Here is a 14575-nt window from a genome sequence, read left to right on the forward strand (position 1 = left end):
CTCCTCAACTTTGCTCTCAACAACACAAAATCTGGTTGTCGAAATATTTCCAGAAGAGGCTTTTCTTCTTCTCCTGAACTGCTTGCTCACACATGGGTCTCCTGTCACACTGGTGCAACAGGAAAATTGCGGGTTTTCGCATTCCTGGGATTGGTATCGCCATGCTCCCTACCCCATATTTATCTCTGAGTTCCCTCGATGATAAAAGGAGTGTTGTGTCAAATATGAGTAAAAGCAATTAGTGGTGCCTGACACATGGTATAGCTAACCGGTAAGTAGTGGCTTCTTTCCTCTTTACCCAAAGAAATACATCATTTAAGAACTTGGAAAAAGAGATGAATGTTTCAATTTAATGCTGAAGTAATTGCGCCCAGAAACTTGTCCAGAAGCAAGCACACATGTTGGCTTGGGCACATTTTTAGTACGGAGAACTTGCCAGTTCATGGCAGGACCAGAAATTCCTATGGCTTCACTTTGGTCCTTTGGGGAGCCTAACTCAACCCAGACTACAATGACTCCCAAGAACCCTGTTCCATTTCCTCAGACCTTTGCTGTCCTTCGAAAGCAGGTCATCCTCTCTCTCCTCCTTTTGGCATTCCTTTGGGAGTAATTCCTGAGACAGTCACTTGTGGAGATATAGCCTTATGCACTTTGTTGTCCCCTGTGTTAACCTGTTTCAGACAGAAGTGCATAATAATGCGCTATCCTAGAAGTGACACTTGTAATGAGTTTGCTTTAGTCTAACAAATTTGTGAGCTCAAACACACTTGGGGATTCTTTTGCATTCAAGGCCATTTTGCACAAGAAGCGTGAACTTTTGTCCCCTCCAGAATGTGGTGCGTTGCAAGTATAAGAAAAAGTAGTAGCATTTGACCAAAAAACAGAGCAAAACAAAACAAACAAACAAAAAACCCAAACTGTTCAAGGATCAGTTTCCCTCTTAATAAAGTAACTGGCTGATAAAGTGATAAGGGAATAAACTCCCCCTCAAAACAAACAAACAACAAAATCTCTAACAAATGGTGATGGCGGCCACAGTAATTATGACAGGAAGACAGCAAAACAGAAAACAAAACTCAAGTTCCAGCTCTAACACTTACGAACTCTTTTTCATCTCACAAAATGGGGTCACCACATCTTTCCTTACCTACTTCACAGGGTTTTATGAAGATTAAAGAATGTATGTCAAGCATAAAAACTGTAAAATGCTATGCCTCCTTACAGGTGCCACACAGGAATTAAATATGCTTTACACAGACACAGAGTTGTCCGTAATCCATTCCTATTCTAATTTACATTAGTGAGTAATCCAGTATCCTGCTTCTGATAATCTTATCTATTAGAAGAAAAGGAAATGTTGGATGTCAAGACCTACCGAGCATCACATCAATTCCTTGTGTAATGCATTCTAGACGAGGGTAGTCTTAGAACATATGCCCAGTGCAACCAGCAGACCACAGTGTTTCACGCAGGAGGATGGCATCATCAGTGACATAAGCTTTCCATCCAAGGCTTGGGTGCACGTGGCAGAAAGACTATTCCGATCTGTACTCTATTGTGTCTGGAAAATCTAAAGAAAAAACCTGAACTACATCTGACAACTTAACCTTTGAACCATATTATCTTACTCCCCTTGCCCCACTCAACTGCCTTTACTAAATCTGTTCTGGGGCGTCATGCCTTTATCTTTCATCAGGGGGTCCAAAACCAACTTATGGAATCAACGGTAGCAGTGACTGTTGAAGTCTGCTAGAGGATATCCCCTCAGTGTCCCATTAGTGAAAGCATGAGGATGACATTTCTTTCAGGACTGAGTGACAGAAAGGACTGTTTTCTTTGACGAATTAATGATTCTGTCCCTTTGTGAACAATGTAAATCAGAATCATGGAGTGTGTAGCTGATTTTTTTACTTCCCATAAATGACCTTATATTGTTTGGAATTATTTTTCACCTTAAATCCAAGGGCAGGGGAAAAAATAACACATTCCAGTTTACTTACAGTTCTATTAATTGAAGGTTATCACCTTATTTTAATAATAGTGCTTGAAGAAAATAATCCTCTTGTGGTTTTAATAAGCACTTAAAACCAAACAAAAATTTAAAATCTTTACAGAAAATAATTTTTTTAAAACCAAAAGAAACAGTAATACTAATTTTCAAAAGACTGTTGATGTCACCGTGGTTTATTGGGTAAATACAAAGTGTAGGCTCTTGCTTTTTTTTTTTTTTGCTATTTTTTTTAAAGCAAAGCCAAGGAGATTAGAAACCAAGTACACATATCCTCTTTAAAATAGAAACATAAATTAGTTTTAACTAACAATTAGGCACTTAAAATGTAAATGTAAAATGGCATTTTTAGAAGTATAAACTATAGTTCCACTCCTAAATTCCTTCTGAAATGTCTTTTACAGACACAAAAGCACAAGCATGGAAAACATTTCTAAACGAAGATAATTTCCTCTTAAAAAAAGAAAACAAAACAAAACAAAACTTGAATGCAAATCCCAAATGATAGACCAATGATTAAGGTACTGGTGGGTAGGAGAAAAGAGCTTCTGAAATTTACATGTTTGATTAAAATATAAGCATTTAATAAAACTATTACAATAGCATACAGTATATATCGTAATGAAAAATATGTCAGGAAAATAATGAATTCTAGACTTAAAATTTTACTTTACAACAAGGCACTTAACACATTGAAACAGTACAGTAAATTTCCGAAAGAATGCAATTGGCTACCTCTCAAATCTTGTAATAATATATCTTTTGTGAATATACTGTAACATAACCATACATTTTGCAGCATTAATCATTGCATAGGAGGTAAATTAAATAATGAATTCCAACTTGGCAACTAGATTAGCTTATGTTTACAGTTTCTTCTTTTTCTTTTAAAGGACAGTTTTAAATAATTCCATAATAAAGAGCTATTCTCACTCATGATTCATTTAGAACACAGTATAGTTAATGAGTAATAAAATAAATGAGAACTTATAAGGTGTATATCGGTATAAAAACTTATCTTTGGGTACCTTTGACATGATTTTCAGTGTTTAGGTACTGAAGTCAAGAGCACTTCTTAATAGAAGAAATATTTTTAGCAAGTAAGTCAAAGGAGTTAAATTATTGCAACACAATGACATTAAAAAAAATACCAGAAATCTTTATACATACAAATAGAAAAGCCTTCAACACATGGCATATTACTTATCATATGCTCATTTAAAACTTGTAAACTCATTTATTAAGAAATTCCTTCTCACACTTCCTACAGAAGTAAGTGTGTTAAGACCAGCTTAAATTTTTAATCGGTTTTACAGTGTAAAACAAAAAACAACAAATAATTAAAAAGAAATGTTCAAAATATTAAAGAAACAAGATGTGAACTTTTTAATTAAAACAGAAACTGCATGAGCTCTAGCATGTAAAAAATAATAATAAAAAATAAGAAAGCCAACCTGGTGTTTCAAAGTAAACAAAGTATATAGGTAGTTATAAAGGGAGACATTAATGATTGTGACAATGAGAGGTAAAATGGTGTTCAAATTTTCTTTGATCAAATGGATGAAAGATTAGAACTGCAACTCTCTGCGATCTAAGCACATTTTCCCTTGGGGAAAGGTTTAACATACCTTGAAGTTCCTTTTGCATGATGTTTTCAGATTATTGGCAAAAAATAAAACAAAACAAAAAACCAACCAACCAACCAACCAACCAACCAAATGCCTTTTAAAAACACGAAAATCTACTTTTAAAAAGTGGCAAGTTTGTGTTCCAAGTCATATAACATATTTCCACAAGGGGGCACTGGTATACAGTAAAGAACCTTACACAATGTCATCATTCCACCAGACCAGGGGCTTGGGCTCACTCAAAATAGCCTTCTTTCCTCAGCAAAGCTTGTTTCCTAAGATGCCAGTAAAATTAAATAACAAATTTAAAATTAGTTTGGGTGGAGCTGGGAACAATGCTTTATTTTCAGAGCTGTGGAGGAGCTAAAAAAAAAAAAAAAATCGAACCTGAGAGGAATCCATTTCCACTTGAAAGAATTTAGAAAAAATATGGAGTAATTTACAGGAATGATATATTATAGATATTGTGCAGAAGGACCAAATTACAAGGAAAGCTTCAAACAGGAGCACTGGTTTACAAAAACAAAGATAATGGATAAGATCTTGTACTGTAATTAGCAAGGAAAAGGAGCTCCCAAAATTTATTGTTTCAAAAGCAGGATCATAATTGTTTAAGTTTTCTAAGTGGCATGTTAGGTTAAGCCTCAAGTTTGCTTTCCTACATGTAATGGAGTTTCACTGCTTTTCTTTTCCCATCTTGAAACTTTGGTTATTTGCCCTCCTTATTTTCAAACCTCATGCTTAGTGTCTACTAGACATCTATGAGACATACACGTAAAGAACATGTGAGCAATAGTGTCCACATGTGAGGTCAGAGAGGTTTTTAAAGTTCTTTAAAAGGTGATGTGTTTTTTTAAAACTGTATTACTTGACTAAAATGCAAGCTTTACTGTTTCAAGGGTCTCTGGCAATTCACACACCGTGATTTTTAAATCTTAAACACTTTTCCCTTTTTAATTTGCAGAAAATTAGGTTTTCCAACACACTGTTGAATAAGGCTCTCAGGTATATCAGGTTATGAATCAGATGCTCAAGGACTATTCCAATGTAAGGAGCATAAAACCCAGGCTTCAGTGTCACATGCTTTTGCTCATAATCAGGGAGCAGGAATTTAAACTCTGTGTTTTCAAGCACAACCCCTTATATATCACAAGTGTCAATATTTAATAAGAGAAAGTTATACAGAATTATGGCTAAGCACATCGGGGAAGCTACAGATATATTTTTTATCGGTTCATTTAATAACAAATACCTGAAAACTCCTTGCATTTCAAAGCCTGTCAAGGATATTTAGGATTTCAATTCTTGTTTTAAATGATCGGATGAAGAATGTCTTTCTTCCTCCCTTTGAATTCGACTACCTTTCCTTTAGTGATTCTTCTGTTACACTGAGAAAGAGCCATACTCAATACACAAACAGAATTTTAGCACCAAAAATAAGGACTCTTCTGAAAAATTTGTGCTGTGCTTCTCTCAAGCAATCTGAAGGTCAACTTTGTGTATCAAATCAAGGCAAACCAGTTTATAATGATAAATTTCGGGATATTTCTCATTCTTAAGTGGAGGGAAATTTTCACCTTCGATATAAATGTAACTGCTCGCTCACTGGCGTCATTGGCCTGTCTTCTGACCTAGTGTTGATGATTTTGTAACCATAAATCTTTTTTTAAACTTACTAGAAGTTTTAAGAGATTAACTCGGACAGCATTGATCTGATCCGATTTTTAAAAATCCATCTTTTTGCACCACCTCAAAGAACTTTAGAAACGATGATCCCCCTTTTACTGAGAAGCTGTAACTGTCTAACAGACCGATCTCAACAGTAGGTTATAGTGCAGCACCGTGGTGTAAGTTCAGGATCAAAGTAAAATTACTCAATTGTGGCATATGTCCTTAGGACCAGTTTATAAGAAGCTGAGTCTCTTGCTAAAAGGCAAGGATACATTACACTTTTGGACTCCTCCTTGGTTTTTCCACAAAGTACAATGTAACTAGGAAGAAATCGTCTGCAGTGAAATGTGGCCAACTGCATTTTTGGGTTCCAACCAGCAGCTCTAAAACAGATCTCCCACAGGGTAGGACAGGACAGAAATGCAGCCTTGTTCCCCAAGTGGCATGACCATCCGCTCACACGCCTATGTGTTTCCAGCCTGTGCTGGAGCAGCTGACTGCCCTAGGGATACCAGATGCGTATCTACCCGGCAGATAGCATATACATGTGTACTCAAGGACCACCTGTTTAGCAGAAACAGCTCCAGGTGTCCTGTATATCTGCCATAGAGATTCTAAGGGGAAATATTTACACACACGTAAAATCTGTGAGATGTGTCAAATACTTCCATATTTACTTAGATCACCTTTCCTATATATATATATATCTATATATATATCTATATATATCTATACACACACACACACACACACACACGTGCGCGCGCGTGTTTGTGTGTATGTATAAGTATCAGTTAAAAAAAGTAAAAGTGATACATAGTGCATGGGGTGGTAGCAGCAGTGCACATTCCCAGACCTGACCCTGACCTTCCCCATGACAAAGTGGAAACAAAGTTCACCTCCAGTTTACTCCTAACCATGGATCTCCCCCTCATTAATAAGCCTAATACTAAAACCACTCTCAACATTGGGTAATTCTATTTACACAGTAGCTGTATATATCCAGATAGTTTATTTAAAACATTAACAAATTCTTCTGACTTTGGAGAAAAAAAAATCCTGAAAAAATTCTGTAGAGGGCTTTAGTGGAGAAAGAATAAGGATAGGAATAGTATGTTCTTTGGCACCTCTTTAAGAAGCTCATTAGTAAAATCCCAGTGGGGGGGCTTGTCACCAATGAATGAAGGGCTGCAGGAGAATATACCTTTCTCAGGATGAATCAGAAAAGCAGTCAAAGGGTAATACTTCGTTCATCTTCCTAATCATTTACACAAAATTTGGTCCACTTCTTCCTTTACCAGTCAGTTCTTCTAAAATAAAAACCCAAAACTATACCTTTGGTTACAGCGTTAACTCTTTTGGTGTAAGAGCTGATGCCTTTGTTTTGCTCCTCAGGTAGATTTCTCATTATCTTCACCGATTTTCTGAACCCGTGAATACTTTTTGCATGAGGATTTAAAGCAGCCAGGGGGCCAGGAGAGTGGCCAGGAGAAGCAGCAAGGAATTGAGCCTTGTACGTTTTTCTCGAAAAAATAAAAGATGGGGAACCACCATGCTCGAGACAAGAAATTAGTCTGTGAAGAGACCTTCAAGTTCTGTAAAAAGGTAAAAAAAAAAAAAAAAAAAAAAAGGAAAATGAGACCTATTTTTCATGATTTGCATCCCATTTTTTTTTCTTAATTAAATTGTCATTCATTGTACCATAACAGAGAAAGCAGCAGAATCAGGATCACAAGGCAGTAATTGTCTTTGCGCCTTTTCCCTGATTCTGACATGTTTCTGGTCCCAGCCCCCTTCCCCCCTTGCTCCAGCTCATGCAAATTCTTCTGCCTACAGTCCCAGTAAGAGTGCAGATTCAGGAATGGATGTGAGAGTGGGCCAGGAGGAAGAGTTGTAAAGATGTGTGAGCAGGTAGATGTAGGCTGGAGGAAGATGGAAGAGTGCAGGGCAAGCTCGCAGGGTGGAACACATTTAAGAGGAAAGGTGAAGGTTTTGGTGGGGTGCTGCCAGTAGACATTTAGACGGAAGTATAAGGAAGGGGGAAATTAAAGTTCATAAAATGGGAAGTAGAACTAGAGACAAAATAACCCCAAAAGAGGCATCTATCAGTGGACACCACTAAACGAGAATTGATTTAGACCCTTTGGGAATGGCATATTTCAACTGCTCACAAATTACATGCATTGGACAATACGGCAAGACTATCCAAAGTTAGACTACACAGACTCATGCTCTTTCCTTTTTTAAAATTTTTAAAAATGTTTTATTTATTTTTGAGAGAGACAGAGTGAGAGCAAGGGGGGGGGGAGGCGGGCAGAGAAAGGGAGACACAGAATCCGAAGCAGGCTCCTGGCTCTGAGCTGTCAGCACAGACCCCAACATGGGGCTCGAACCCACAGACCGTGAGATCATGACCTGAGCTGAAGTCGGATGCTCAACCAACCGAGCCACCCAGGCGCCCCTGCAGACTCACTCTCCTACCCCAAGCACACACACCTAGACTAGGAAAACACATAGAAGGGGAGGAGTCTTCCCATCTTGGGATGACAGGAAGAGAGCAGGAGTTAGGAAGGCTTCCCAGAAGACGTGGCATTTGAGCTAGCTCTTCGACATGAACAGGAGAAGAAGAAAAGGTCATCTGGGAACGGAAGGCACCAGCAACAAATAAGGAAGGGACAAGAAGGGAAGCCAGAGAGCACAGTATCACCGAAAGACGGACTAAATCTAGGAATTCATGGACTGCTTATTTTGCCTTTTTAAAATAGATTCTGTCTTTGCCTCAAAATTTCAGTTCTTTGAAGGCGGGGAGCATGTCTTACCTGGCTGCCCCATGACGCTTCTACAGAGAAGGTTCCTGCATTTTAATTTAGCATTTATACTTCTTCAATTCTGGTATTGACTAGTTGAATTAGTAAAACACCATGCTCTATAATTATACAGCACTTTTATCCTTAAATGTCATTTATAACGGTGACATCATTTAAGAAGCAGTAATGGGTATACATTTCAGTGAACTGACCCAGACCCCACAAGTGGGTGGTGACAGCGGCTATTCCCACTAAGCCACCTGAACCCCCGCTGCACGAAAAGGGGGCCACTGCATTTAAAGAAAAGAGAATCATCCCAGGATAATTTCACTGCTCTCACCTTTTCATTGGCCATTGAATGGTACCACCAAAACAGCCGTGTTGTAATATAATAAGCAATGATCACGTCGACAGTGTAGTGTTCATGTGCTACAAGAATGCAGATGATCCCGGCGGCACTCAGCAGCCAGCAGATTAAATGATACCACCAGAAGTGACGAGGCGAATCTAGACGGGAGGAAAAGTATAGAGTTAGTAAGATTCCCAGAGATGAATTTAATGATTACAGTCTATGTTAATGACCTTAAGTAGAATAATCTAAGGTCAGGAAGTCACTGGAAGAAGAAAACCGATTAACCCAAAATGAGTCACTGTGAACAGTCCAGGATTTGCTCAGGTACAAAGAGAGAAGGAGGGGACCACCGGGGGCAGGTCTCATAGTCATTCATCGGGGAACAGTCACTCCCTAGGTATTCTAGGCCTCGTCCGCTGCTAAGTTGTTCAATAAGGAAGAGAACAGAATTGTTTATCAGGTTGGTTGGAATTGGCTCTTATTGGCTCACAGAAGAGATCCCACTGGAAAGAAAAGCAGTAGGGGTCAAAAGAAAGGGTAGTTGTCAATGAAAATGTAGGCAAAAGTAAGAAAGCAGGAGTAATTTCAGGTCTTACAGAAACGTATTTTGATTTCTCCAGGGGGAGAAAAATGGCATTGTGGCCAACAGTATTTTGCTTCTCAGCAGTTTCATACTATTATTGCTAATCGTGACTATGAAACACTCCCGATGTAAAGCTTAGGGTTCTGGCTCATTCACTTGTGGATTTTAACCTTCTCCTAGTGAGTCCAGTAAAAAAGGTCATTATATTGATTAGCTAGAGGAGAGAACCAGAGCACTCATCAGGTGAAATGCGATCATACACCCCACAGCCCGCGCACACAAGTGATGAGGACACAGGCAGCAACCTCTGGTTCATCTCTAATAACTTTCCCTTTTTTCTTTTTCTTTAATAGCTGTGTCTTTTTTTTTTTTCTATTTTAAAGCCTTATTAACTCACAAAGTTAATAATCTAAGAAATTTATTTCCTATTTAACTGTGTTTACATTCATAGTGACATTTATTTCTAAGTACAGCACAATGGTAGAATGCCAAGAGAATCCATTTCCAGAAATCCAGATGAAATAAATACGAAATCAGGTATCATTCAAATGAAGAATATTTTTTGGTGAAATAGCTGTTGCTCTTTTGGTTTCAAGTATAACAGGAAGTTTATAAACCTGTTTGCATTTGGAAGTCTGCTGTTTAATTTTTGCATGCACGCCTTATCGCTTCTCAGTTGGTTCATCCTGGCACAGACTTCTAGCAGACAATGGATAGACTCCTAGAATTTTAAAGCTGGAAGAAGCCTTACCCTTTACAGCCTGGTGGCCACATCCAGGCCCCATAACTGTTCCATTAGGTGGAGAGTACTCAAAATTGAACCAACTCTTAGAAATCTGGAGATTTCACGAAATATGTGTTCTGTAGAACCACAGACTCCACCCTTCTCTGAAGCTTCACAGCAGCTCAGTTCCCTTTGCTTATAAGGTCATCTGGTACTTATTACCTTAGAAGTTAAAAATGTTGGGCAAACCAGAACAATTTTGTATTTGTTTATCCACAAGAAGCAAAGCTGAAGTATAAAAGGAGTAAAGAGATGGGCCGAGTGGTCATTTAGTACTTGTGGAATTGAAAATGAAGTTTTAAGAATGTCTGGAAATACTAACACTGCTCTTCCATAAAAATGTATTCCCAATTATGCTACCACATTGCGACCACTGCTCACTAACTGAGAACACTGGCTGGCTGAGCCAAAGAAAAGATTTAATATAAATTTTGAAACAGAAATGGGAAAATGGTAACTTTTCTGCTTTCCCATTCTACCACAGGGATTAATAACATCAGGCTGAAAGAGGATGACACAAATATGAATTCACCCCACTGCCTGTGTGGCATCCAAGCCCTACAGACACTGAATCATACAGACAATGGACTTTGTGTGGTAGCATGGTAGGAAGGAAGGAAGGAAGGAAAGACAGAAGGGAGGGAGGGGGAGGGAAGGAAGGAAGGAAGGAAGGAAGGAAGGAAGGAAGGAAGGAAGGAAGGAAGGGAGGGAGGAAGGGAGGAAGGGAGGGAGGGAGGGGGTTTTTCCCTCTCTACCAGCAAGGCACTTGGTACTAAAAGCTAGGCTGATTTCTTCAGGCCAGTTTTATAAGGAACCTAGGCCTCAGTGAAATATTTGCACAACTGTGTAAAGCTCCCCTCTGTGTAAAGCCCACAAAATGGTCCTGGTCCCATGTTTTTATCTGTTCTCTTGACTAAATTAAAATCTATTCACGACAACCAGGCACACAAGGAAAGAGACCAAACAGATCAAAAGGCAGGAAAACAAAAAAATATATGAATGATGCATCTGATTCTAGAAGCAGACGGCTCAAAGAAACCATCTGGGACCACTGCTTACTCTGAACCAGAACACAGGGCATCACTTAGAAGGTGACTGTTTTTCCTAATTGCATAGGAAACGGGCACAAATGTGGAATGCTCTGTCCATGTACAGAACTGATGCTAGAGTTGGGTTTGTACTTAGCATTACAGATTTGCCATTTCATTCCTCACCAAAAATTAGAAACATCAGGATGTAATTCTTTCACTGCTGTATGTTAACTCACACAGTTTTTGAAACCTCAAGCCAAAATCACGTTTTGGGAAGAAAATATCTCTACATACTGCATAGCCTTTATCAGAGCATAAAAATAATCACAGGTTGCCTTGCTATTGTCCTGAAGTAAAAGAAAGAACAATAATGGGCAATATATCTGGAATGTTCCTTAGCAATTTTATAAGATCAGACAAGTTGGGCTCCCAAATATTCTAAAGAGACCCAAGAAATTAATAGCATAACCTCTAGAGTCAGCCTGCTTGAGGTTGAATACTCCATCCTCCAATTACCAACTATGGACCGTGGGAAGTCACTCTAAGTGTCCTCCCTGAAAAAGGGGAAAACAGTGCTGCTCTCATGGGGTAGCTGTAGGATTAAATGAGTTATTTTGCATCAAGGACATAGAATAGTGCCTGGCACAGAGTATTATGTCTATTTGCTATTATTGTTAGCATCACTTGGTCTTCAGTTATTTTCTAAAATTGACCTTCAGTTTCCTGGGGTGTTTCTTGTCATTACTTGCAACTCACCATGGCTTCGTTCCAACATGCAGCTCCTCCCCGCCTCACCCTCATCTTCTTCTTTAAGTTTTTTATGATTCTCAGATTAGAGAGAAACTCCTATAGCACGGGTCCACCTCTGGACTAGAAAATAATTGATCTTACACATTGGTGGAACTCTTCCCAGCAAAAGTTAGAGTTAGAGTCATCAACAACACAGATCTCTCTACTGGCTCATCAGAACCAATAACTACATATGAGAAATAACTGACATTGAAGGAAGAGACAACCCCGATATAGGTGCAGAAACAGACTCAGGTTCTCCCCATTACCACCTCTGGTAGAAATGTGAGGACAGAAATAAGGGGAAAGGTTCAGAATGGCCTCCACCTTATGTCAGGAATAATGAAGCCTGTGTACTTAACATGCTACTCTCCCCACTCTAAGTGTGTGTGTGTAGCACTTACAAAGGAAACACCTCAAACTACACAATTCTTACCAAAAAAACAAACAAAAAAACAAACAAAAAAAAAAAAAACAAAAAAAAAAAACTTCCTCTACTGCAAATAATCTCAAATCTTTGTCCTAAAGCCCTCAAAGCGGAACTGAAACCTGAGACCCCAGGTGGCCTATGGGGACAAGAACTCACTTATGTGCCACTGACAGATAAACTGTGATGTCCATACTGCCATGAAGTAAGGCTAAACCTGTTTGGATTAATGACAGGCCAAGAGAGGGTAGAAGAAGCAGGACAACAGAAGGGCAGGCGACCTTCTGTTGGTCTTTGCCAAAAGGCCTCTTTACAATGCTGAGGAAGTGAAGAAAGTGGAGATAAAGTTCTAAGAAACAATATGGAGTATTCTGGAACTAAAGGTGAAGGTTAACCTGACCAGCTTTGCAAAAATGAAGGAAAAGGTATCACTTACTTTGAAAGGATTTTGAGGTGATGGGTCTACATAAATCGAACCTCAGAAATCTACAACAATGGGATTTGCTGGGCAGCTAACCTCAAACACAGCTCCCACGATGAAGGAGGCACCATGCCAGCCATGAAAGCTGCTGGGCTCCATAAGGATTTTGTATAACGGCAATTAAGTGTATAAATATGGAAAGATACTTCACATTCTTTTTTTTTTTTTTAATTTTTTTTTTTCAACGTTTATTTATTTTTGGGACAGAGAGAGACAGAGCATGAACGGGGGAGGGGCTGAGAGAGAGGGAGACACAGAATAGGAAAAAGGCTCCAGGCTCCGAGCCATCAGCCCAGAGCCCGACGCGGGGCTCGAACTCACGGACTGAGAGATTGTGACCTGGCTGAAGTCGGACGCTTAACCGACTGCGCCACCCAGGCGCCCCAAGATACTTCACATTCTTGCCTCCATGTTTTGTATGAAGAAATGATCAATATTGGCAAAATATTTTTTGAAGATGCCTATTAAAGCACAGAAGTCAGCTGGAAAATGGTGACACTGAAATGGGACAAGAAAACATCTAAAAAAAGGGGAAAACATCAAATTATTTGGAATGATGGAATGGAAGTTTCATACGATGGAAATTACACGCTCATAAGTCATTTACATTCAGCTTTCCAGTGCACTGATTCTGTCTGTAATAAACTTAACACCTATTTGCCAACACTAAAATAGCTTTTCATACCTTGAGAGGTTCTAATGAGGGACTGAGACATTCTGGAGCCAGATTAAATGTTAGAGAATCCAGGGCCAAGTTTTAAGTCTCCCATGTTCAAATCACATAGGCCTAGTTGGAATGAATTAAACACACTCAGACACACACACTCTCACACACTCACACACATGTACCTTCCATAGATATCAAGCCCAAAGGGTAAGAGTTCCCATAAGTTTCAGGGCCCAGGGATCCCTCCTACTACAGCGGTCAATAGAATGGGAATGAGTTAGTACTCACATTCTTTGATGAACAAATAAGTAAGTGTCAGCACAACGGTGTGACCACTGAAGAGGAAGTCTCCACACAAGATATGGGATCCAGTTATGGACAATCCACCACCAGAAATCAACCGTAGAATCCGTTGTACTTTTGCCTGAGAGTCTCCGTTGAGCTGAATGACACAAGAAGATAAGGAAGAAACTTTACAAGCCGATAAAAATCACATTTCAGCCTAATTTATAAGATATTTAGAAAGGTCAAAACAAAACAGCTAAAAAAAATTCACCAGGCTGTGCTTTTTTTCTTTTTAACTTAAAAACTCAAAAAGAATCCAAGAGGGTAGCTCCTCAAACTAGGTTTTATTCATTTATTGGCGAGTTTTAGTGACATGCTTTAAATTATTCAATATGTTACTAATAATATGTTTTGGTGGTAGTGTGTCCTTGGGCAAAGCTTTTAAAAATATTAATAACCAATGACTTCACCACAGCTATGCACTGAAAAAAAATCAAAGCTACTTTCTTTCCTCTTTTTAGGGGGAAGTCAGGGTTTTGGATGGTTAATATTTGATTCAGCTGAATACCACATTACTAATATTCTAAAGTGTATTCAGACCTTGTGTTAAGTGGGCAGCCGAAAGTGTACAAATAGCTGTATTAATATCTGATCAAAACATTTCACAGTTAAAACGGGGAGCTGCAACACATTAAATAATTTAAACAGGTTTGAAAATGATGGATTAGAGATGTATTGGGAGCTTTAAAAATGAGTAGCTTTGATTAGGAAAACCATCCTCCAAAGAAATAATCTGTGTGTTACTGCAGAGGGTCAGAAGAGAGTCCCTAGAACAATGGTGCAGAAGCCCCTAGAAGCCACCATGATGACACGGGAAACAATGATGGGCCAGGATAGGAGTTTGACCCAATAGTCAAAAGCTTATATCCCATGAAAATTTTAGCATATGGGAAGGAGCAGTGGACTGAGCTGGTCAGAATAGTAGGCATGAAAAATTGGAAAACTGAAGTGCTTGGGGGTCCAGGGTTTCAGATCAGCCTAGCATCAGTTGAAGAGGCTTAG

The 14575-nt window shown here is 39.0% G+C and overlaps 1 protein-coding gene across 7 annotated transcripts in view; it reads right to left on the reverse strand.

Annotated features, from left to right (window-relative positions):
• Positions 1 to 2570: 2570 nt before the first annotated feature.
• Positions 2571 to 14575, reverse strand: part of SGMS2 (sphingomyelin synthase 2) — an 86676-nt gene continuing 74671 nt past the window's right edge. For all 7 annotated transcript variants that reach the window (XM_045056029.1, XM_019829136.3, XM_023252878.2 and 4 more), the window contains 3 exons: positions 13517 to 13670; positions 8455 to 8621; positions 2571 to 6902 (listed from right to left, as the gene is read on the reverse strand). In XM_045056029.1, coding sequence (XP_044911964.1) covers positions 6699 to 6902; positions 8455 to 8621; positions 13517 to 13670 — 525 coding nt within the window. In that variant the 3' untranslated portion in view covers positions 2571 to 6698. The remainder of the gene's footprint in view (positions 6903 to 8454; positions 8622 to 13516; positions 13671 to 14575) is intronic.

This window comes from Felis catus, chromosome B1 (genome assembly GCF_018350175.1).
Source record: "Felis catus isolate Fca126 chromosome B1, F.catus_Fca126_mat1.0, whole genome shotgun sequence".
Lineage (NCBI taxonomy): Eukaryota > Metazoa > Chordata > Mammalia > Carnivora > Felidae > Felis > Felis catus.